The 26,478-nt window shown below is 37.1% G+C and overlaps 1 protein-coding gene across 2 annotated transcripts in view; it reads right to left on the bottom strand.

Annotated features, from left to right (window-relative positions):
- Positions 1–25,195, bottom strand: part of LOC133642011 (receptor-type tyrosine-protein phosphatase eta) — a 63,631-nt gene extending 38,436 nt beyond the window's left edge. For both annotated transcript variants that reach the window (XM_062036212.1, XM_062036213.1), the window contains exon 1: positions 24,954–25,195. In XM_062036212.1, the coding sequence (XP_061892196.1) occupies positions 24,954–25,016 (63 nt within the window). In that variant the 5' untranslated portion in view covers positions 25,017–25,195. The remainder of the gene's footprint in view (positions 1–24,953) is intronic.
- Positions 25,196–26,478: the final 1,283 nt, after the last annotated feature.

The following is a 26,478-nucleotide window of genomic DNA, read 5'->3' as shown; positions in this document are numbered from 1 at the left end:
ATGTTTTTATAAATGTTCCCGTGACTACATTACATATATACTTACATATTCTATATAAAACCTCAATGGAGGTCTTTGTATGTTTTTTTAAGGGCTTTATAGGTGGAATAGCACAGCTCCCATAGGCTCCATTATAAGCAAACTTTTGATCACATTTATTTAATATTTAGAATGCAAAAAAACATCCATTGTCATGTCTTTCATAATGATTGTGAACGATAGGCGAAATTCCCCCAAAAAGTGCAGTTCCCCTTTAAGTCATCCAGATTCTGTAAAAGTGAATAGACCATATGTCTATGTTTATTTTTCTGACGGTTCATATACTGTATGTCATATACGTTGACAAGCATACATAGTACGGAAGATTCTCTGACCAGCTTCTGTCTTTGAAGCATGAGCACCTCCTTTCTCACAGCCGTCTGCACAACTGGCAGTTTGCGCGTACTTTTCAGACATACTAAACAAAGACGCAAAATAGCGCCCGCAGAACAGTGATCAGTCTTCATAGATTACAATGCACGTGCTGAATGATTATATTTCATGACGACAAACATACTAAATGGATTGCACTCCTTATTCTGCACAGCTAAGAGGTGCAATCCTTTGCGCACACATTTAGTAGATCAGCGTTGTGTGCTATCAAGTTTGCACATGTTTAGTACCGTACATGCAAACCTTTAGTAGATCAGGCCGAAATAATCTTGTATTTCCGTGTATCTATTTTTGACACACTGATCTCAGGGGATAACTATGAACATGTCTTGATTCTGTGCCAAAGTTTTACTTATTTTCTTCTGCCAAAATAAACAAAACATTTTTCAAGCCATTAGACTAGAAAAATGACTCAGAGAGAATATATAAACCATACTCTAAGTCCCACGAGGGAAATAACATATTAGAAAGGGACATCTTTAAAATGTGGGACTTTTTTGATTGTACTAGATCTTAACTGGGATTCGGCCCGTGACCTTAAGGTCCCATGTACTCAGTCTGTGCCCTTTGACTGAGTCTGAGGAAGAGGAGGAGGAGGAAGTGGCTGCACTGACGGCTACATAAACATTACATCAACCCGCAAAGCAACTGGGTTCGCCTGCCACTCTGAAACTCACTCAGCCCATCTTTGCTGTGTGCCTCCTGATAACAACCAAGTTCCTTCCTCCGTAACAACACTGAGACCGCAACACAATCAAGGAATCACCTTCAACGTTGTCGCCCAGGGGCGGGCCTATGTTGACCTTACAGTAGTTACTTACAGTTTGATAACTTGGAACAAAGGCATCAAGAACAAAAATAGTGCTACACCCTTAAGGGAACCTATTATGCAAAGTCAACTTGTGTTACCTATTGGTACCTGTTTTTGCATTGTGGGGATCTGCTTAAATCCCCAAAATGTTAAATCAGACAATGCAAGCATTGTGGAAATATTTATAAAACAATCTTGCCTTCCTTCATACTTCTTCCAAACGAGCATTTTTATTTTTTTTTTTTAAGAATTTGCTCAATTTGTAATGTTTCTGTAATTGTGACATCAGCGGATATCGCCATACATGGTAAACTTTTACCCAAAGAGCTTTGCGTGTGTCCGAAATTTTAGTCACTGAGTTCCCTATTTTTCTCTATCCTCTTGGTGTGGGGCTCGTTCGTGCATCCTCCGCTGTTGCCATTTCTAATAACAAGTAAAATACAGTTGTAACTTATATCAGTGAGTAGACTCGATATGGAAGCGCTAGAAACTACAACATGGCTGACGAGGAGAAGACGCAGTCAAAGGAGAGCAGTCCCATTCAACTGGCAACCGGGCCACATCCGACCCGCCAAAGCTTTTCATTTGGCACTCCGAACATCATCCAAATAGGCTGGATGAAACCATTCAAACGAGGGTTGTTAATATATGCACAATTCCCGCCCCCCGCGGGGAAGACAGTGAAGCATATGTGTCACAATGAAGCAGCAGTGGGGTGAGTAGAAGAAGATTTTAAAAATGGCACTATCGACTCTGAAAAAAATCTAATACAATTGCGAAAATCTGACTGTTAACAGCAACTGAACAAAGTATGATTTTTTTTGCCCCGAGTCAGTGTTCGATTCATTGTTTTCTGTCGGACATTTTAAGCGGTGGACAAACTGTTCCAGACCAGCAGCAACAGTAGATATCCACACGTGTAAGCTTCATCACGAAACTTGGTCAGATCTTTGTAACTAGATATTGTGCAAAAAGATATTTAGTTTGTTTTGCACTGAAATTGCTGAATTTGTGATGTCTTTAGTATTCGTGGTCGTATCGTTATTTATCTGAGTAACTCTGGCGATCAAAGCTCGTTTAATACATTTAGCGCTAATTTTGACCATCAGAGGTCGGTAACGCTACACCTTAAGTTTAATTGTGTTGAGCCACAATCATGTATGCTGTGGATGTTTTTTTAATTTCTATGTGCGTAAACATCCGTAGTTTACTGTGTGAATGTATTAACACTAAACCTTCTATTTTATTTATGTCACATACACAATGGAAATTATTTATGTAAAATACACAATGGGCGTTACTATTTTATAATGTTTATTTTATGTTTATATCTTCAGTCTTCCAAACCTAAATAAAGGAAGAAGTGTATAGAAATAAAACTGAGGAAGGAAATTAATTCAAAAGAAGGAACATCAATCCTCAACGAAACTTCTGGAGCTTCTGTTTCTTTATGCTGTTAATCATCTGTCTATCTGCAAACGCTGGAAACGAGTAGCGAGGAAAGAAAAATTAATTTACTGACAGTGCAGTGTGAAAGCCGATGTGTTTTCTTTGCAATTAAGTGAACACCTTGTCAAAGGAATATAACCTGCGTAGGCACTTTCTGACAAAACTAACAAACTTTTTGGGCTTTTGAAATTGCGTCTCTTTTCATTATGTAGTTGAATAGACCCTGAAGTAGAGGCACGTAAATAAGACCGCCCACAAAAAGGCGCATCCTGAAGAGACGGTCAGAAAGGCTTGAAGGTGGTCTTGAAAACATAATCCATACAACATTTTGACCCAATACCAATCAGTATACATGTAATGTAGACCACAATGAAGTGTCTTAAATGTAGAATAAATATCATAATATAAATGAACACCTGCATACTAAACATGCAGGTGTTTTAACGTTGTACGTACTGAAAGACTGATTGACAGTCCTACTTCTTTCCTTTGTCCCAGTGTGGGACAATGAGCGCATTTATCACTGCAGCTGGCTGACAACTTGACTAAATGTCACATTTCACGAATTCGCTTTTAAAGGTCAGAGTCAATCTTGGCAAATAAAGTTTCTTTTGAGAAACACCCTCATTGTTTCTGTGCTAACACGACTTCCTGTATCCACCCAAGATAACAATCAGCATATAGAACTTTTAAGGTAAATATTTTGAAGTACTTCAAACCTCAGGCTCATTAAGGTCACATTAAAAAAAGAAAAGATCAAGAAACTGAATAACAAAGTAAAATGTGTTTCTCTTGAACATTCCAGGGCTGGTCATTTCTGTCACAATTGAATGAGTTCTACAATAATTATTATTGTCATACCATCCATCCATCCATTTTCTACCACTTGTCCCTCTCCTTGTTGTAAAATTGTATGACTGAATTAAATGAGCATATAAAGGATTAACTCCACAAGTGTGTTCTGCCTATTTTGGCGGGGGCTTTTTGTGTTTTTGGGGACACTAGCAAGGGAGTGTAATGGTGATGACAATGGCTAAATGCATTTAAATGTAAAGGAGAAAGTAGAAATTAACACTCCCTTCAGATGTTCTTCACCATGTCACGTGTCTGCACCCATCACCAGATTTCATGGTGAGAATACAATTTACAGTTACAGTACTTTCTTTTCTTACTTTTATGAGAGTTCGTGGTGTTAACATGTTACTCAAAAGATTGTATGAACTGGTAATAAAGGTTTTATTACTGTGACATTTTCCCCAAGGCAAACCAATCTCAAACTTCATCTAAGTTTGTGGAGCACCAGGTAAGACTCTATTACTATTTAAATATGGAAATAAAATGAGGACATGTGCATTTTTTGCACTTTTTACAACTTTTTGCAGCTGTGTAATTCAAAATCATACAAACGTGTTGCTAGTCTTTCATTACCTATTAATTATAAGAGCAACCTGCTGTTATAATTACACAAGCCTGCTCAGTAGCCTTGTGGTTAGTGTCCGCCCTGAGATTGGTAGGTCCTGAGTTCAAACCCTGGCCGAGTCATACCAAAAACTATAAAAATGGGACCCATTACCGCTCTGCTCTGCACTCAGCATCAAGGGTTGGAATCGGGGGTTAAATCACCAAAACGATTCCGGCTACCGCTGCTGCTCACTGCTCCCCTCACCTCCCAGGGGGTGGAACAAGGGGACTGGTCAAATGCAGAGGGTAATTTCACCACACCTACTGCGTGTGTGACTATCAGTGGTACTATAACTGCAGTGTTTCCCATAAACTGCCAAGATACCTGTGGCGGTGGGGGGCGTGGCTATGGGCATGGCTATGGGCGTGGTCACCATGACATCATCGAGTAATTTGCATAATTTACTACAATGATTTGATTTTCTCTAAAAAGGCTCAAAAAATGTATACTTACTAATTAATATAACAGTTTTGTTTTAAACGTCCATCCATCCATTTTACAATATAATTACAACACTTTATGTACATATTTATATACAGATTTGAACAATAAGTTATTCAATGAAATATATTTATTAATTGTGGTTCTTACAAAAAATATATCTTATAAAATATAAAAGCTAAAATGTCTCAAAGCTCTGCCCCTTTAATTAGTGCATACTAAATAATTTAACTTTAGCCTACTACTACAACCATATTATTTACCAGCAACATAAAGTGAAACAGAGGCAGAGGTGTCCTGCCACAGTCAGTAACAAATAAACAGAAAACAGTAGTGGTGGTGGATAGACACAGAGCTTCATCAAACATCTGATCCACTGAACAAAGAGCTCCAAAAATCTTGAACTTTAGACTGCCATCAGTTTTACTCCCTACACTTAACCATGTGTTTCCTACTGTCTGCAGACTTTGCACCCTTTGTTATATACACATGTTGTGTTTCTAATATAAATACATTTAATAAAGTCAAATACAAATAAGGCAACAAGAGAAGTATCCTACACTTCTCTTTTGTAAAGTAAATCTGAACAGCCGATATGGGCATCTACATCAACTATATGATTTGCCTGAGAAGCTGGAGAGGGCAAAAAAAAAAAAGTTTTTAAATTATTTTTTATTTTATTTGTGGCGGACGTAATTCTTTCGTGGCGGGCCACCACAAATAAATGAATGTGTGGGAAACCCTGAACTGTCATGATCCGTTACCCGGGTCATGGCATGATTTATGTTTGGTAGTTTTTCTGTTTTAGTCTGTTCCCTAGGTGCACCCTTTCCTTGTTTTCTGTTGGTTTCCATGGGCACTGATTCTCCTCACCTGTCTTAGTTTTGCAATTAGTGTTCCCACCAGGTGTTTTGGTTAATCACTCCCCTTTATAGTTTCCTGTCACCCAGCAGTAGTTGCTGGGTGACAGGAAACTATAAAGGGGAGTGATTAACCAAATGTTTGCGATAGGCAACATTTACGTTCCCCTGGTTTTTCTCCTCGCTGATTTTGTACACGCTAGCATTCCTCGTTTTTCACCCTTGGTGACATTTTGTGTTTTGTTTAGCTCCACGCTTGCTAGCGTCCTCAGTCTTGTATTTTTGTCCTGCCTTTTATTAATTAAAAATACTTTAATCTTACCTGCACGCTCCTCCTGCTTGTCTTCTGCCTTGGAAGGAATGCTACCAGCGCAGCCATACGACCACGACGTAACAATAACTTTAACTTTAACCTTACATTATGTAAATAAGCAGACCAATGCAAAATAATCACTGCAATTATCACATAACTCTAATAAATCAGCACAACAGATCTAAACAATTCAAAATGTCAGGAAAGTTAATCATGATTTGAAATGATTACAAAATTACACTCTTAGATAGCACCAAAGCGGCTCTGGGTAATATTTCATCATTAAACAGATTTCAGTATTAGACGTGGAACAAATATAATTGTCAAACTGTTCTTTGCCAGGTATAATTGTATCAATACACACCACAAGCTTTCCACCTTGTACCACGCCTAGGGTTGGGCACCTTTCATATTTGAACCAATGCGGTACCGATTCCGACTACCTGCATATTGATACTGTTAACAATTTTCAGTACTTTTGTGTATAGATAATTGCTAATTGTTTAACAACGAAATGTCATTTTTAGTATAACATTTCAAATGAGCTGCGGGACAAGCGATTGAAAATGGATGGATGGATGATGACTGTGCTGTTGAGTTGTTATATCTTGTTTTCCTATTACATTTATGAGTCTCATTTGCAAGTATTATACAGTAAACTTTGCATGCAGATGCAATTCTAAGATGTTAGATGGCAGTAATGTATAGGCTACAGTGTGTTGCCCAGCTTGGAAGTAGTCTTTGCCATGAAGCTGAATGTGCCAGTCTAGTATTATATTGAGCCTTATAAAGAGTTACACTGTAATTACTGTACTTATTACACACCTGCTGTTTGATTGTACCTTACATCTTAGTTGTAGTTTTCATCACCAAATATGGAGGCGTTGAAATAGCCATGTAAAATCGTCAATGCTAATAAGTAGCATATATATGGCAAAACCAATGTAAATTATCATCAAGCTAGCACATGTTGTAAAAGTGGTGCCTTACTTTATGTTTGAGTGTTTTTTATCAGGCATATTTGCTTTGTTGGCATAGAATATTTACACCCTGAGAGAGGCAGAGGCAGTTTCCCCGCCAAGTGTTTGAGCCCTGTTTAGTCTGCAACCGTATGTGACGTCACAGGCAACAAAGTATCACAATATGACACAGTTTGATCTTATGTGAATAAATTCACAAATTCCCATCCCTAAACACGCTTGCATCTGCCTCCTTCACACTGCTTAAGGATGGAACCAGGATCCACAGATTGTGAGACAAAAGCGCTAAAAAAACAAGCCAAGACCCTGAGCTGTCAGCTAGTTGTCTAGCATGACTGTTCTTGTGGCAAAGAGTGAGGTTTACACACTTACAGACACACAAGCTTGCATCCGTTGCAACTCTCTAGTTTTTTGGTTTGCTTTGACTTTTTTTCATTAGGAACAATTACATTAAGATGGTATAAATCATTTAGGATCTTTGTTACATTGTAACTTTAAAAGTTAACTGGATATGCCCACCTACACAGTATCTCCTTAGGTTAATCGAAAAATGTGTTGTTCTTTTGTTTTGGCAATGCAGTGTATAATGTCTGAAAGATTGTTACTAAACCATTAACTTGTACAACATGTAATTGTTACTAATAAATGAGATTTTAAAATATTTTCAACCTGACTGCCTCATTTGGCCGTGACCTGCTCAAAGGTCACGTGATAAAATGATCTGCTATCTGCTGACAATAAGGCCTTTGAGGTGCAGGGAGGAGCCTGAGTCTCATTTACATGGACTGGGGAACTGTGACTCTTTGTAATTCATCGTGTACTTACATGCACAGCCTTGAGTTGCAGCTCTGCTTATAAGCAACTATGTTAATTTAAAACTGGACTGTCCTCATCCTGTCTAAGGGGGTTTGTGAGTGGGTGGAGGCTGCAGCATTCCACACAGAAGGACTCGATTTGTGACTTTTGTACTCAAGACCCTTATGTGACGCAGTCTTTTAATTTAGATGCAGCTTGACAAACATTCTTTTATTAGAGTAGTGTGTTCTCTACGTCATCCTGTCATCATCTGTAAGCTAGGTGAATAGCATGGACAACATGAACAAAATATAGCTACGTACAGACCAATTCTATAGAAATTTACAAAACGTCCCATTTCCTTGTTCTAAGATGTTCCCCACTGATAGCAGCGTCACCACCTTTCATTTCTCGTGCAGTGAGTGTGGCCAACTAAGGGAGACGTACATTATCGTACAAATGGCTATGTACCATGAAGGCTCTGGAACATGATAAACTTATGCAAAGTGGTTTACTTGTCACTAGTGGCTGATGATGTTTGCACGCACTCTGTCTGAACAGAACCTTTTAAACTATGCTTTGATATTCTTTTTTCTTTTAATCTAACTGAATATGGCATATTAATTTTTCATGTTTGGCAAGATAGAGAAAAGATTAAAAGTAGAACATGTATTGTCAGTATGTAGGTGTCGGCCTACCCATCCAAAACAAATGAATCATAACATATTATGGTACATTTTTATATTGATGAACAAAGGCGCCTTCAAAGACTATGCTGCTTCAACACTCTCTAATCTAACAAATTACGACGCGACCGCCAATGTCGGCGGTTTTGCACAAAAAATGGTCTGACCTCTAGCAAGTAGAAGAACTTTGGCATGCAAGTCATTATTTCGGAAAAATGGCGTGAGCATGTCAAGGATGTCGTTATTGTGTTTGACTGAGCTGCTTTGCCCTCACATTGAAGGACAGATAACCCTGATGAGATTGCCTGTCAGTGATATTATTGTAGTAGCATTATTAGCCATGACGTATGTATTTTTTAAGGCTAAAAAATGTTATACAGACATTTAAAGACAAATCTGTGTTATTAGTCTTTAGTATGAACGAGGGCTGTCAAAGTTAACGCGATAATAACGTGTTAACTATACTCTCTAAATAAGCTCTTTAAAAGGTGAATACATTTTTTGTTTATATTTAAAAATATCAGACAAAATTACCTATATACACTCCTCCTTTCAAGATGCTTAAAAAATGTCTCAAAGTGTATAAGTATATTAAATATATGACGTTTATGGTTTAAGTTTATTTCGAACATGCATACAGTTACAACACGATAGATCAAAATTTCCAGTTTCTTTTCACATCATGTCCAAAAAAAAATAAGAAGAAGCAGAATTTATTTCAACATACCCCTTTTCCATTTTATAGCAGTTACTAACACATTTTATTCACTTCCTGTCCTCATTTTGTACACAATTTAACTCCATAAATAATAAAGTTCTCAAAAAATAAAAAAGTTAAAAAAGTTATGACTAAGATTATCTTGCTTTCAATAAGGTTTCAAAATATTTCTCTGAATTATTTTTCTTTGTACAATAATCCAGTTTTTTTAAAACTGGATTATATCAGTATTTTGTTTGACTTAAATACTTATACAAAATAGAAATAATCAGTTTCAGGGTGAAGCTGTCAAGATTATAAAAAGAATGTACAGGTAATTTACAATAGTGTGTAAAATTGTAAAACAAAAAGTGTAAAATTAGGTTTACCCCTGTGTAAGGAAGCTAAAAGAATATTACACTATTTAAGGTGCAAAAAGCAGTAATTGCAGTATAGACTACAGTGTTTTGCTTAGTCAGGAAGTAGTCTTTGCCCTATACTGTATTATAAATATTGTACTCACTCACTTGCTGTTTGATTGTAATGTGCATCTTACTTGTAGTTTTCATTAGAAAATGTTGAGGATTTTTTGATTGTTGAAATCACCATGTAAAATCACTAATGCTAATCAGGAACATATTAAGATTAAAGATTAAAGTACCAATGATTGTCACACACACACTAGATGTGGTGAAATTTGTCCTCTGCATTTGTCCCATCCCCTTGGGGAGCAGTGGGCAGCAGCGGCGCCGCGCCCGGGAATCATTTTGGTGATTTAACCCCCAACTCCAACCCTTTGTTGCTGAGTGCCAAGCAGGGAGGTTATGGGTCCCATTTTTATAGTCTTTGGTATGACTCGGTCTATAGTAAATCCAAATAAGCATTGAGCTAGCGCATTTTGAAAAGGAGTCTTACTGTACGTTGGAGTATTTTCTGTCTGGCAAATTTGCTTTGTTGGCATGGAAACCTAGAAAGAAACTAGAGACAATCTGACTGAGTCCACTCTTTGTACTACTTGAGTGCTTGTTTCCCTGCCAAGGGTTTCAGCTGGCTGAGTACACCCGGATGTACACGCCACGTGCAACAAAGGCATCGAAATATGGCACCCTTTGATTTTACGGTATCAAAATCTCACGGTACAATATCATCATGGTATTGGGGCCACGGTACGACATTATTAGACTTAGACTTAGACAAACTTTATTGATCCACAAGGAAAATTGTTCCACACAGTAGCTCAGTTTCAAAGGATGGAAAGGGTAAGGATGGAAAGGATAATGCAGGTATTAAGTAGACTAAAATGTACCATAGTAGCAATATAACATATATGTAATATTTACATATTATATATACAGTATATAATATATACTGATTTATTATTATCCATCCATCCATCCATTTTCTACCGCTTATTCCCTTTGGGGTCGCGGGGGGTGCTGGAGCCTATCTCAACTACAATCGGGCGGAAGGCGGGGTACACCCTGGACAAGTCGCCACCTCATCACAGGGCCAACACAGATAGACAGACAACATTCACACTCACATTCACACACTAGGGCCATTTTTTAGTGTTGCCAATCAACCTATTCCCAGGTGCATGTCTTTGGAAGTGGGAGGAAGCCGGAGTACCCGGAGGGAACCCACGCAGTCACGGGGAGAACATGCAAACTCCACACAGAAAGATCTTGAGCCTAGGATTGAACCCAAGACTACTCAGGACCTTCGTATTGTGAGGCAGACGCACTAACCCCTCTTCCACCGTGCTGCCCGATATATTATTTTATTATATTATATTTTTATAATTGGGATTTGTTATATATTGTATATATTATAAAAATATAAAATATGATATATTATTATATTATATTATATTTTTATAATATATATTTTATATAACAAATCCCAATTACCATGTACTCGCCTGAATGCAGCTGAGATAGGCTCCAGAAAGGGACAAGCGGTAGAAAATGAATGGATGGAATATTACAGTATATGTAACAGCTGCAGCAAAAAAGAAAAATAAAGAAAAAAGGGCAGCATAAAATAGAGAGCAGATCCAGCAGAAAATAGATATTATAAACAAAGAGAGGTAGCTAACAGAAGCGGTCAGGTAATAGACAGATATCATCTATTGCTGTATGTCGAGTGATTTTATAGCTGGATGGAGTGCGGAATGAAGGAGTTCTTGAATCGATTGTGGCATATGTAAAAAAAATATAAAAAAGACCTAAAAAGGCCATAGTTTGTAAAGGGAAGTGGCAGGAATATTTAGGACAAACACACTTACTGTAATTGAACACAAACATAATGATAAAATGTTATAATCATATCTAATAATACAAACATGTATTTTTAAGTGCAAATAATTGCGCAGGAGAATCCACTGTTTAAATCAAATATAAAAACAAAACTTAGTTGAGTGTCTTTAAAGTGACAATGTAAACATCCAGTGTAAAACAATATTGTTCACTTTAGTGTCTTTCAACTTTTACTTTCTGACAAGCAGTGTCCTCCACAGTAGACATGTTTATATCAGTCTGGAAAATGTTGTCTCTAAGAAAAGGTAACTAATACTTTAACTTCTACTAATGTATATACCTCACAAACGGATGTTTGGCTTTGCTGGCTTCAAATATCTTTTTGGGATGACGGTTTATGAGAGGGCGACTTGTCCAGGGTGTATCCTGCCTTCTGCCCGAGCACAGCTTGATAGGCTCTAGTCCCCGCCCCCATTTCGCGTTTTCGACTCTAATTTTCAAGAGGATATAGTATCCGAGGTGGTTTAAAATACAAATCCGTGATCCACAATAGAAAAAGGAGAGTGTGTGGAATCCAATGAGCCAGCTTGTACCTAAGTTACGGTCAGAGCGAAAAAAGATACACCCTGCACTGCCTCTCTAGTCCTTCACTCTAACGTTCCTCATCCACGACTCTTTCATCCTCGCTCAAATTAATGGGGTAATCTGATAATATATAGTTATGTAAAGTTAAGACAGAACACAACATGCAGTAAAGTGTGATGTTATTTTCTGACTGTGACAGAAGAAACACTACATGGGTAATATTACTATGCAAAGTAAACTACTGTTTGAGGAAGTAAAAAATTTCCCGTATTTCAGGCAGGACTTCCTCAATTGCACATGTGTTTCTGACTAAATGTGTCACTCTGTGGTTGTTAAAATGTTTCAGTATTAACTACTAATAACCAAGCTTTGAGGTTTCTGGTATTTCACTTTGGATAACTGTTATTTTTAGTGGAGTACGATATCAAGTGTCATAATCTTCATACCACACAGTATACTCTAATGTTTAAAGTGCTCCGAAAATACCATATTAAATTACCAATGATTAACCACATATTCAATTTTCTAACTACTCATCTTATTTAAAATATTGTAAACGGTTTCTGTGTTTTTTTGCAAAATAAAATTAACTTTTTTTGTGTTATACAAAGTTGAACAAAAGTGTACATCTTGCAAGTGTCCTGTGAACGTTCAATACAACTTCCTCATTTGCGAGTAAAAATATGTCACTACTTCTGCATTTGATGATTGCACAGAGTGTTGATTTATTTCAATCCATTTCTCAGGTAAAAACGGAATTTTTCACTCCGAACATGTATAAAACAGCCCCATTTGTGGTGCGTGCTTGTTTTTATTGGCCTACAGCACATTATAGAAATAAAATCAAACAATAAAACAACAGTGAAAATGGGAGAAAAAGAGCAAAAGGATGTAGTGAGATAAAGTGGATTCGTCCATAGGTTTTGTCTTTAAATATATATGAAAATACACGTATAAGGATGGTTATGTAGACATTCTTTGAACATTCAGTGTGTATCCTTTGGTGGAAAAAGTTGAACACCCCTGAACTATAGTCAGGCATGTGATTTGACCACAATGAAAAAGACTGAAAAAATTTCCAGGGGTCTGGGGGACGAAGGTCAGGTCCAGAGCGGTGCCCTGGTGGGGGGACAAGGGGGGCAACGCCCCCCGAAGCTCCTGGTTTTTCACCAATTTAAAATGCTAAAATTAACAAAGACAGCACCATTTGAAGAAAATATTTTAGTGTTTAAAGACATGAAAACATCATTAATAGAACATACATAACCCAATTATCCTAATGAATCACTGTATATGGTTCAGTCCCAACAGTATTTAGTCACAAATATTTACATCTTGTGTTCATTTCACATCCACAGGTGTCACATTGATCAGTGTTATTATCTACAGTTTATTTACAGTATTACCACATTACTTCAGTTCATGTAATGTAATGTAATGTAAACATTTCATTCTTTTCGCCAAAATAGGATATAAATTTATGAAAATAATTAAACATGTTTAGTATTGTTTACTCATATTTGAAAATAGGAAATAATAATAATGTGAGGACACTGACATATTGCATGAAACAAGTGTGAAAATATTTACCTTCAAGATTGTTACACCACTGACAATAGTTTCAAAAGACTACATAAGAACTTAATATTACAAAATAGTATTATATGCAAATTTATTTCAAATAAATTGTTAACTGGAATCAATAATGCGACTCTTGGAATTTCTGTAATTTCATAATATATTTTCACGTGGCTTTTTATTTATAGAAAAAACCATTTTTATTTCGCTAAGCAATAATTGGTTAATATTTAAAACAAACATGCGTATTTCGCAAGCAAATATTTTTTAGCTTACCTCATTATTAACAACCCTGTCTGCAACTGAAGTGGGTGGATCTTTCCTCTCGATGTCTACGGCAGTTGTCGATGTAAACAAAAGATGAAGTCCGTAAGGTTTGCTCACTTTCGGTTGACATCCAAAAGTACCAGCTAGTGAAAAGTTGGTTTTCCTTGCTTCAAGTTGTTTCATATGTTTTTGGCGTTTCGCATGTACTTCCAAAGCCTTGAAACCTCGTGATCCATAGTCAATATTATCATGACACCACATGCACAAAACCTTTCCGGGACGATCGATTTTCCGAATAAAATCACCGAACAAAGTCGTAACTTTCTTCTTCCCAACAGTATCAGTGATTTTCCTTTCCATCCAGTCCCATCGAAACTTATTTTTGACATGTTTATCAATTTCTTTTACTCGTAAAGCGTCCTTTCTCTCGAGAACCGACATCGTTTACATATGGAAAATGGCCGTAATAACCATTATGAATGATGACGTTATTAACGTCATCATTCATAACAGATGTCCTGATTGGTCACAAGGAACATATCGACCAATCAACTATGGCGTAATATAAACTACGTCTCGAATCTTGATTTAAGGTCGGAAAAAAAACGGAAAAACGGGAGATAAATATATTTTTTTTCCCGAGATTAAAAAAGACGGAATTCCGACTTTAGACGGAAAAATCACATGCCTGTATAGTTTATCAGCCACATTGTTGGAGTGCAGTGTTTTATGTACAGCAAGACTACATGTGTGGTGTCTAATGTGACACACTGGACACCACACTAATAGAACCATTGCAAAACAGGTTACAAATTATCTTAATTTGGCTGCTGATTTATATGGTAACATTTTGCGTCATTATTTTGTCAAAACTATCATTAGTCGACTTGCTAACTTACTGTTAAAAGCTGTTTACTTTACTTTGTAACATTGTTTTAGCAACAATTCTGTTAAAATGTAATAAGCACTTATTCTACTGTAGTTTGAATACTTTACATTAGTTTTGGGCGTTATTACAAATTTGAGTACTGATCCAATACCAAGTAGTTACAGGGACATACCAATGCTGAAACTTCAAAGTTTCAAGATCATTCAATGATTCGATTTTTGATCACAATTATAATCAGATATAACACAGAACGGTAATGTAACAATATCAATTAAACGTTTAAATATTTTCCTACAATTGGCTTTGATTGAAATCATTTCATTTTGCCCTTAAAGCCCTCCTGTGTCCAATGATTCATTTCCTGAGTTTGTAAACAATAACAGAAGCGACACCTTTTTTTGATAATACAAAATATTGATTTTATCACTGTAGTATCAACCTATACTAATACTATAGTTGGTATCGTTACTAAGGCTGAAACGACGCGTCGACGTAGTCGACGTCATCGGTTATGTAAATACGTCGACGCCGTTTTTGTGCGTCGACGCGTCGCATAATTACGTCACACTACCGTCATGGCGGAGCGCAAAGCAGACTGTGCGAGCGAGGGGAAAAACGCACGCCAAAAGTCGTCAAAAGTGTTGGAGTATTTCAATACACAGCCTAATAATGTTGTTGTATGCACACTGTGTCGAGCGGAAATGGCCTATCATAGCAGCACAACGGCTATGAACGAACATTTGAAAAGAAAACCATCAACCATCAACTAGTCAATCGTCCGCGTTAGCATACGTTGTCATCATTACACAAAAACATGAATGTGTCATTTGTATCTGCTAGGGGTGTAACGGTATGTGTTTTGTATTGAACCGTTTCGGTACGGGGCTTTCGGTTCGGTACGGGGGTGTACCGAACGAGTTTCTAAGCTAAAGCTAACTTTAGCTGCTAAAGTCTTAACAAGTTGCTTTGCTCCTCTGCCTCTGTCTCAGCACGCAGCATTGTCCCACCCATACAACCATCTGATTGGTACACACGCAGCATTGTCCCACCCACACAATCATCTGATTGGTACACACGAAGCATTATCAGCCAATCAGCAGTGCGTATTCATAGCGCATGTCGTCAGCGCTTCAGCGTCGAGCAGATAGGTGTTTAGCAGGTGAGCATCAGGTAGCGGACTCTCCCCAAATGATAATAAACACCTCCCAGTCAACTACTAGTAACATCACTATGAGCCCGTTGACCTACTAGAAACTTAAACTGCAGCTCAGCTCGCTCGCAGTCCTGGTTTGAGGTGAAAGCTAATTACCTCTCAGTTCCAGCCACATCGACCCCTTCTGAGCGCCTATTTTCAGCTGCTGGGAATATTGTAAACAAGAAAAGAAGCAAAGCAAGTAGACATGCTAACCTTTCTTCATTACAACTGTTAGTCACTCACTGGAATGAGTAGAATTGGTTATTGTGTACTGTGTTGGACTGGATGTTTATTTTGCACATTTTAAAAGCAATACTTAATGTTTACAGTGCTCCAGAATATTTAGATTGGCACTTTTTTGTATTGGATGTTTATCTTTATTTTTGCACATTGTAGCAAATAAGCAATACTTTCACTTTTGTTGAAATGTTTACACTGTTGTTACAGAATATTTCGTTTTGCACTTTTTTGTATTGGATGTTTATCTTTATTTTTGCACATTTTAAAGCAAAATAAGCAATACTTTTACTTTTGAAATGCTTATACTATTGCAGAATATCAAGATTTGCACTGGATGTTTACTTTTATATTTGCACATTAACAAGCAAATAAGCTACTTTTAATTTTGTTAAATGTTAAAAGTTTTAAATGTTTACATTGTTACAGAATATTTTGTCATGTTGTTGTCAATGTTGACTGAGTGGCCATACTTTTTTTTTTTGTAAATAAAAGCCATGCCTTTTGAAAAAACTGGCCTACTTTTATTTTTTCATCTTCATTTTAAATAAAATAAAATAAAAAATAATCGGTAAAAGGAAAAATAATCTATAGATGAATCGAAAAAAATAATCTATAGATTAACCGATTATCCGAAAAAATAATCTATAGATTAATCGATAGAAAAATAATCGTTAGCTGCAGCCTTAATCGTTACTGTCGATATTTGTATAGATCCGCCTACCTTTGTTTACATTCAAGAGCGTCTAGCTTGTTCGTAGTTAGCATGTCATCCTTAGGTGTGTCATGTAACATGTTTAGCTATTCCACGTCCTCCAGCGCTAATAAAACTTGAAACTTTTTTTATGGAGGTGAGGATAGCTGACTTAAAAGAGGCTTTGTACTGTGGAGAGATATTAGTTTGATTGATTGATTGAAACTTTTATTAGTAGATTGCAAAGGAAGAAAATACATTATATGAAACAGTACAGTTTACACAGTACAGTATATATTCCGTACAATTGACCACTAAATGGTAACACCCGAATACGTGAATACGTTTTTCAACTTGTTTAAGTCGGGGTCCACGTTAATCAATTCATGGTAGTGCATTGAGGATGCGTTTGTTTGCCAGTCATCAACATGCATTAACACGATATGACAATAGTATTAAAAGCTCTAACGTTGGTCAATATGATATATAATTTTTATCATCTATATTGCGCAACCCTATTTACAAAGACCGTTTCTATATTATAATACTGACTGTGGATGGGAACATTGAGAATTATTACATCACTGAGGTGATTAAAGGCTGTACGTCAAAAAGTGGCACACGTGTGTGAGCGCGAGTTGTGGCGTCATCACTAGGCTGAATGGGACACTGAGCACCATCTCAATCCATCTGGGACCTCTCTGTGTTGGTCACACACATGCCATTCTCAACCCCTATCACCTTTTCTCTCTCCAGAAAGACCAGTGTGGTAAGGACAGGTGGGCCTCTGCTCAGTCCACACACACACACACACACACACACACACACACACACACACACACACACACACACACACACACACGCACACACACGCACACACACACACACACACACACACACACACACGCACACACACACACACACACACACACACGCACACACGCACACACACACACAAGTACAGACAGCTGTTATGTAATAGTACATTCCTAAACACTGTCCACAGTAACTCGTACCACTGGTCTGAGCTCTCCCTAATTGAAAATCCACAAACCAGTATAGTTACTGTAACCCTCACCAGTCTCTTCATTTAGTACACCTGCTTAATTAACAATCGAAAAAGATGGTCACGCTCCTTCTGTCAAGATATGTAATATTATGGTCAAGGCTCACAGTAGTGTATAACTGTATGGCATTGACGTACAGTCAGGGAAGAACGATGAGACAGAAATTAATAATGACATAAAATAAATAATATTTGGCCATTGAACTGGGTTGTACATTTATTTTTATTTGTGTTTATGTTTCTGAAGTAGAAATCACTGAATTTGCACATTTCCTGAACAAATACAAGGCAGAGACAATCACAACCTGTGATTGTTCAGTACTTCATTAACTGTGTTGGATGGTGCACGCTAGGGTAGAACGCAGTGATGATATACCATATAAATGATACACATTTAACCAACAATAGAGCTTGTAATACTATCGTTGTATCATGTTAATGCATGTTGATGACGCATTCTAGCGGTGTCCCGCTTATTTGACAGCGATAAATGCATCTTAAACGCAATGTAGCCTTCTAGCTAGCAGTTAATGTCCCTCTAAAACGCAAAGCCACTTCAAAGTCAGCATTCCTCACATCCTTGGAGGCAAATAAACTGCTGTTCCTACAAGTATCATTACTGGAGGACGAGAGATAGCTAAACAGGCTACACAACACACTGTAAGAAGACATGCCAACCGCAAACTAGATCTCTTGAATATAAACAAAGGTGGCCAGATTGATACAAATATACACAGTGACGATACCAAGTATAGTATCAGTGTTTGGTCGATACTACAGTGGTTGGATCGATATTTTTTACTATCATAAAATCTTTTGTCATTTTTGTTATTGTTTACAAATTTAGAAAATAAGACCTACAGGAGTGCTTTAAGGGGAAAAACTAAAGGATTGAAATCAGATCCAATAATACGATAAAATTAAATATGTAATTGATATTGTTACACCGCCATCCTGTGTTTTTGTCTGATTATAATTGTCAACAGAAATTGAATCATTCAATAATTTTTAGAATTTGAAGTATCAGTCCCAGCATTGGTTGGACCAATAGTGTAACTACTACTTAGTATTGTATATATTTAGTTTTATATATTGTTATCGCAGGAGGCTGCAATATATATTGCGATATATATTTTAAGGCAAATCGCCAATCCGTGGCGCATGCATGGCCGTTTCTCTTTGTCAACGTGTCGCCAATATATTTTTTATACACCTGACATCATTAGTCTTCCGAATCGGACAATAAACTGTAGAGAATTGTCATACGGCAAGGCACACAGTACTAATTCCTCATCGTGAATGTGGAGTACGTGAGCTGGAAAGACATTTTTTCTATGTCTTTCTACAATGAGGAAACGCGCAGCAAAACAAATAAGAAGGACTTTTACAACAAAGTAACAGAGCTTTTCCTGGAGATGGACAGTCGTGCGTTGTTAATACGCTGCCTAAGTGTAACTGTGTTTTCTACTGTAACATCTTTATTTATGTGCTAGCCTCTTCTGACTCGCCACACGTAAATTAGAGAGCATAATAATTTGAAGTTTAAAAAAATAAGTCTGTGCTGTACAGCCTCATGAAATACAGTATGTTTTTAATATACTGTAATCCTTTCAGCTACATTGCATGATACAGCACAGTTCAATACCACTACAACCTCAATAATATATATATATATACTGTATATATATATATATATATATATATATATATATATATATATATATATATATATATATATATATATATATATATATATTTGTTGCCAATCAGCCTATCCCCAGGCGACTTGTCCAGGGTGTACCCCGCCTTCCGCCCAGATGCAGCTGAGTTAGGCTACAGCGCCCCCCGCGATCCCGAAGGGAATAAGCGGTAGAAGATGGATGGATGGATGGATGGATGGATGGATATATATTTGTTCTAAATTACTTGGCTCAATCAAAGCTCAGCATTAATGTATAATATAGTATAGCAATAGGCAATATGTCCTGAAATCTATAATGTGATATTTATTGCAGTCTCTTGCGAAAACACTAAATATCACAATATATTCCATTCAATTCAATTCAAACAACTTTATTAATCCCTCAAGGGGCAAGTCATTTTAAGCAGCAGGTTGCCATGGTTCATATAGCCTACATAACCCACAAGATAATTATCATAAATATTATTTTATATGTTGACGATAATTTAACCATTTCAAAGCAGTAACATATTGCGTCATTTCCTGTTGTATTATTTTCTCAAAACTATAATTAATCTACTGGCTAATTTACTTAGTAGTAGTAGTACCTAGTTGTTTTAGTTGTTTACTCTCAGTTGTAACATGGTTCTACCTACACTTCTGTTAAAATGTAATAAGCTCTTATTCTTCTGTTGTTTAGATACTTTACATCAGTTTATTTGGGTATCAATACTAAGTAGTTACAGGGGCAGTATTGGTCAAACCAATGCTGATATTGGTACTTACATTTTTAAAGATCATTAAATCATAAACACATTTCTTTACCACAACTATAATCAGACAAAAACACAGGAAAGCGGTGTAACAGTATTAACAAAATATACAAATTATTTTATTATTCTCTTTTTTTACATAAAATATTTAAAGTAAAATAAAATCAATAGTGCAAAATAACTGAACACAAGCAGAAACTACTATTGGCTCTATTTTGGTTTTTGCATTTAAAGCCCTCTTGTGACCGACAACACATTTTCTGTGTTTGTAAACAATAACAAAAACCATTGAGATTTTGTGATAATAAAAACATTGATCTAATCACTGTAGCAATAACCATACACTGATACTATACTTGGTATCGTTAATGTCCATATTAGCTAAGCAGTTAGCATGGCTTCTTGTATCTTCCTACAGTGTGTGGTGTAGCATCCAGCAGCAATACAATTATAAAAGGAAATTGCTGAACAGACGATATCTCTAATATTTTTTTATTTCTGGCCGTCCAAAATGTTTACACACACACGTAAGACGGGGGTTTCTCGTCTGTCCGTCGTCTGTCTTTGCAGCGCAAGCACTGATCCTGGAACTGTCAGTTTGCACGTCCTTCTGACACGTGCTAAATAAAACGCTAACTAGTGCTCGCAAAACGGTGATGAGTGTTGAAAAATCACATTGCGCGTGCCAAATAATTATATTTGCATCTTCTCCAAGTACTGTGGTCGTTTTGATGATCAGTAAATATTTTGCATATTAATAATAAATAATCAAAGACGTGTCTCGTCCATCTGCTCATTCAAATTTATGGATATTATTGTCTCTCCTGATTTACTAATCAACTTGCTAATATCCTCTTCTTAGCTGGTTACTCTCTGTTGGAACGTGGTTCCTATTATCCTTCTATTGAAGTGTACAAAGTATTTATACTTTACTTGTTTTAAATACTTTACATTCAAGCTAGCTTAGCGCCAGGGCTAGCATAGTTTGCTCCCTCTTCCTCCTTGTGTGTCCATGCCAACCCAGCTAACGCATAATGTTTAAAAAATGTTAGCGAATAGTTTTCCTATAGAACCAAACCTCGAACTAACATTTAGCGAACAATAGCATCAATGCCACATTTGAGAAGCGTCTGAATTACTTTTTTCAACATACGTAAATAAGTGCTATTTGGACATTCGTCCATCGATTCATGACTAGCCAATGTTTTAATCGTGATGCATCGGAGAGTCGATAAGTTTTTTCCACCTCTGATACTTATATAAACATAGTTTGTTTACCTGTTTTGTAAACGAGGATTAGTGATTTGCACTTTGGTGGGATGTTAGCCGCTAGCTTGCTAGCGAGGACGCTAAATTACGTTGACGTCATTCGCTTGTCGTCAAATTTGCGGGACACAGCTAGAATGTGTTATCACCATGCATCATCACAATATAACAATAGTATTAAAAGCTCTATTGTCGGCCAAATGTAGGTCATTTATATCATATGGATATCCATCCATCCATCCATCCATTTTCTACCGCTTGTCCCTTTCGGGGTCGCGGAGGGTGCTGGAGCCTATCTCAGCTGCATTCGGGCGGAAGGCGGGGTACACCCGGGACAAGTCGCCATCTCATCACAGGGCCAACACAGATAGACAGACAACATTCACACTCACATTCACACACTAGGGCCAATTTTACTGTTGCCAATCAACCTATCCCCAGGTGCATGTTTTTGGAGGTGGAAGGAAGCCGCAGTACCTGGAGGGAACCCACGCAGTCACAGAGAGAACATGCAAACTCCACACAGAAAGATCCCGAGCCCGGTATTGAACTCAGGACTACTCAGGACCTTCGTATTGTCAGGCACATGCACTAACCCCTGTTCCACCGTACTACCCTCGTATGATATATATATATATATATATATATATATATATATATATATATATATATATATATATATATATATATATATATATATATATATATATATATTACACAACCCTAGTATAATTTCTACAACCACAGTAGAAAACTTTAAAGGCCTACTGAAACCCACTACTACCGACCACGCAGTCTGATAGTTTATATATCAATGATGAAATCTTAACATTGCAACACATGCCAATACGGCCGGGTTAACTTATAAAGTGCAATTTTAAATTTCCCGCTAAACTTCCGGTTGGAAACGTCTATGTATGATAACGTATGCGTGTCACGACGGCAACGGAAGTATTCGTACCCAATGTGTCACCATACAAACTGCTCTGTTTTCATCGAACAATTCCACAGTATTCTGGACATCTGTGTTGGTGAATCTTTTGCAATTTGTTTAATGAACAATGGAGATTGCAAAGAAGGAAGTTGTAGGTGAGATCGGTGTATTAGCGGCTGGCTGTAGCAACACAACAAAGAGGACTTACTTGGATAGCAGACATCTGTGATCGGGTGAAGTCCTTCGTCGCGCCGTCGATCGCTGGAACGCAGGTGAGCACGGGTGTTTATGAGCAGATGAGGGCTGGCTGGCATAGGTGGAGCGCTAATGTTTTTATCATAGCTCTGTGAGGTCCGGTTGCTAAGCTAGCTTCAGCGTCGTTAGCAACAGCATTGTTAAGCTTTGCCAGGCTGAGAATTATTAACCGTGTAGTTACATGTCCATGGTTTAATAGTATTGTTGATCTTCTGTCTATCCTTCCAGTCAGGGATTTATTTATTTTGTTTCTATCTGCATTTGAGCCAGATGCTATCACGTTAGCTCAGTAGCTAAAGAGCTTCGCTGATGTATTGTCGTGGAGATAAAAGTCACTGTGAATGTCCATTTCGCGTTATCGAATCTCATTTTCAAGAGGATATAGTATCCGAGGTGGTTTAAAATACAAATCCGTGATCCACAATAGAAAAAGGAGAGTGTGTGGAATCCAATGAGACGGTGTACCTAAGTTACGGTCAGAGCGAAATACGATACACCCTGCACTGCCTCTCTAGTTCTTCACTCTAACGTTCCTCATCCACGAATCTTTCATCCTCGCTCAAATTAATGGGGTAATCGTCGCTTTCTCGGTCCGAATCTCTCTCGCTCCATTGTAAACAACGGGAAATTGTGAGGAATTCTTCCTCCTGTGACGTCACGCTACTTCCGGTATAGGCAAGGCTTTTTTTTATCAGCGACCAAAAGTTGCGAACTTTATCGTCGTTGTTCTATACTAAATCCTTTCAGCAAAAATATGTCAATATCGCGAAATGATCAAGTATGACACATAGAATGGATCTGCTATCCCCGTTTAAATAAAAAAAAATTCATTTCAGTAGGCCTTTAATCTTATTGTTCATTTTAAGTTAAATGTATCAAAACTGACCATAAATAGAACAGTTTTGCAGTTGTCCTATTTTAATTAGAGCTACTACTACCACCGTATCACAAATATACTAGCACAGAGGTGTGAAAGTCAAGGCCCGCGGGCCAGATCCGGCCCACGAATTAATTATCTATGGCCCTCGGGATGATATTTGATTAGTATTAGAACCGGCCCGCAGGCCACAGCCGCCTGCTGCTGTTTTGCACACACCAATACTCCATCAGTGTTGGCGCTAGGAATTTTCAAAATGGGGTTTCAGGTACCCCATCAAGTCATAAAAATGGGGTCCCACAGTACATTTTTGGGGTCCCACTTTTTTGTAACCGTTTTGAAAACAAATGATAAATGTGTGCATCATCTTGTTACGTCTCACATTCTATATTGTGTTTTGGAAAAAAATTGTTATTAACGCTACGTAATTCATTAAAAAAAACATTAAAAAACAAAAACAAATGTTTATGCATATGTACATTTATTCAGTTATACACATTCATTCACTTCTTTCCTTCATCAATCAATCAATCAATCAATCAATGTTTATTTATATAGCCCTAAATCACAAGTGTCTCAAAGGGCTGTACAAGCCACAACGACATCCTCGGTACAGAGCCCACATACGGGCAAGGAAAACTCACCCCAGTGGGACGTCAATGTGAATGACTATGAGAAACCTTGGAGAGAACCGCATATGTGGGTAAACCCCCCCCCCCCCCGGATCTAAACTTAACTGCTGCTGGTATTTTTTTTCTATATTTTTATTGTAATATTTTCAGAATGTGTTTGTTCTATTTTTGGCCAAAGTAAGACAAAGAAAACAATCTGAAGTTGTCTTTATTTTTTTTAGTTTTAACGCCAAGATGTTAATAAACCGGCCCGCGTGCGCACAGATTTTCCTCCATGTGGCCCCTGAGCTAAAATGACTTTTACACCCCTGTGCTAGCGTAAACTAGATGAAAATGCCTGGCGGTATACACGGTGCTCGTCTTCTTGTTAAATGCTGAATGACATCTTATAAAATTCCACAGGTGTACTTAAGAACAGTGTTATTATAATATCATTAACGTGATTTATTAAGCTCATCTTGTCATCTTTCAAACAGCCAAACATTGTTAGTGTAATAGATAGATAGATAGTACTTTATTGATAGTGCTGTTATTAAAAGGGGCCATTCATGTTATAACCACAAACATTAGCCACATATATATTATGTGTGTATATACATATGTGTAAATATATATTATCTATATATTTTATGTTATCATGTTTTTATACACATGAAATACACCGAGTGGATATAATACCTGAATACATTTAAGCACCACTGAGATGCTAATCTATGAGCACCTGCATGCAGCAACAGGTGCGCTCCCTGCTCCCTTTCCTCACTCCAAAGTGGTTTATTAAAAATGTTTATAGTGTGACACTGTGCGAGCAATGACATACAGAAATGAAAAAAAGGTTACCTTGGCGACAGCAGTGAAGTAAAGAAGAAAAGCGACGAAGCGGAGCAGCGACGACTTCTTCATGACGATGGCCGCGGTAACGAGTTAGCCTTTTGCTAGCGTGTCATGCTAAATGTTTGCTACTAAAGAAGAAGAAAAAACACTTCTTTATGTTCGGCGAATAAAGGAGGGCAAAGTGCGACGGGGGAAGCCTTGGTTCTCTTTGGAAACAAGAAGGAGCGCGTCATTCGGGGAAAGTTTGGTCAAGTTTTTTTTTTTTTTTTTTTTTTTTTTTACACTCCTCCTCCTCCTCCTCCTCCTCCTCCTACTCCTCCTCATCATCATCACCAAGTTGGTGAGTGAGGACTGAAAGTCATCCCGCATTCCTCCCATAACTTGACCACAAAGGGTGAAGGAATGCATCGTCCCATCACAGGGCACAAAGCTGAGCGGCCAAGGCAAATATTTGCAAGAAAATAATTATTTTTAGTTAGTGATGCAGTTTACAGTGCACACAAGTCATGCGTGGTGTGTTGTGACGCACATTACTTCTTCTTGTTACTTCTTTTTTTTAATAATATGTATTTATTCATTTGATAGGGGAATCATAATACAGGTATTGAAAAAACAGGCACCCCCCCAAAAAAAATACATGAAAAATAATAATAACAAAATTACAAAAAATAATAATAAAAGTAAAATAATAGACTGAAACTATAACTAAGTAACTAAATGCAGTTTCATTGCATCACATAATAGAATTACCAGCAACTCTATAGTTCAGGGATGTCCAAAGTTTTTCCACTGAGGGCCACACACGGAAAAAATAAAGCATGCGGTGGCCATTTTGATATTTTTCATTTTCAAACCATAACAAAATAAATTGATATTTGTATTTTTTTTTTTACTTTTAGGGCGGCAATAAAGGGTCTAAGTCATTAAAATGTTAAAAACAAGTCAAATTATTATTATTTTTTTTAATTTAACGCTTATAGTAAATCTCTACAGTATATCAACTTCAGGTTGATATAAAGTTAAAAAAAACAAAAAGGTTTTATGCCTTTTCTGTCAAAGACAACTTTGTTTTTTTATTATAAAACTGAATTATGCAGTATTTCCCCCACTGCCCAAAACATTCAGAAACCAATGTTTGATGTGAAGTAATTAGAGCCTTAAAAAGATCAATAATGCAGGACACCATTGATTGTAATTTCCTTAATATTTTTGAGTAATCGCAGTGAAAAGATAAATAAAATCCCATTAAATATTTTTGGGATCCAAAGGTGCCCCACTCATAAAGTGATACATTTGTATTCTTTTTTTTTTTTACTTTCAACACTTAAGCTACGAGATCAACTTCAGATAAATCTGTCGATTTTAGGTTTGAACTATTATTTTGTTTGTTTTATGCTCTTTTGTCAAAGAAAACATTGATGTTTTTGTATGGCAACCACACAAAATATGCAATATTTTCCACATAAAACATTTTAAAGTGAAATATTAGAAATAATTGGAGCCTTGAATAGGTCAATAATTCATTACAACA

Source organism: Entelurus aequoreus, linkage group LG24, assembly GCF_033978785.1.
Source record: "Entelurus aequoreus isolate RoL-2023_Sb linkage group LG24, RoL_Eaeq_v1.1, whole genome shotgun sequence".
Taxonomy (NCBI): Eukaryota; Metazoa; Chordata; class Actinopteri; order Syngnathiformes; family Syngnathidae; genus Entelurus; species Entelurus aequoreus.
The sequence above is the reverse complement of the archived record's forward strand: the minus strand, read 5'-3'. Positions and strand labels throughout refer to the sequence as shown.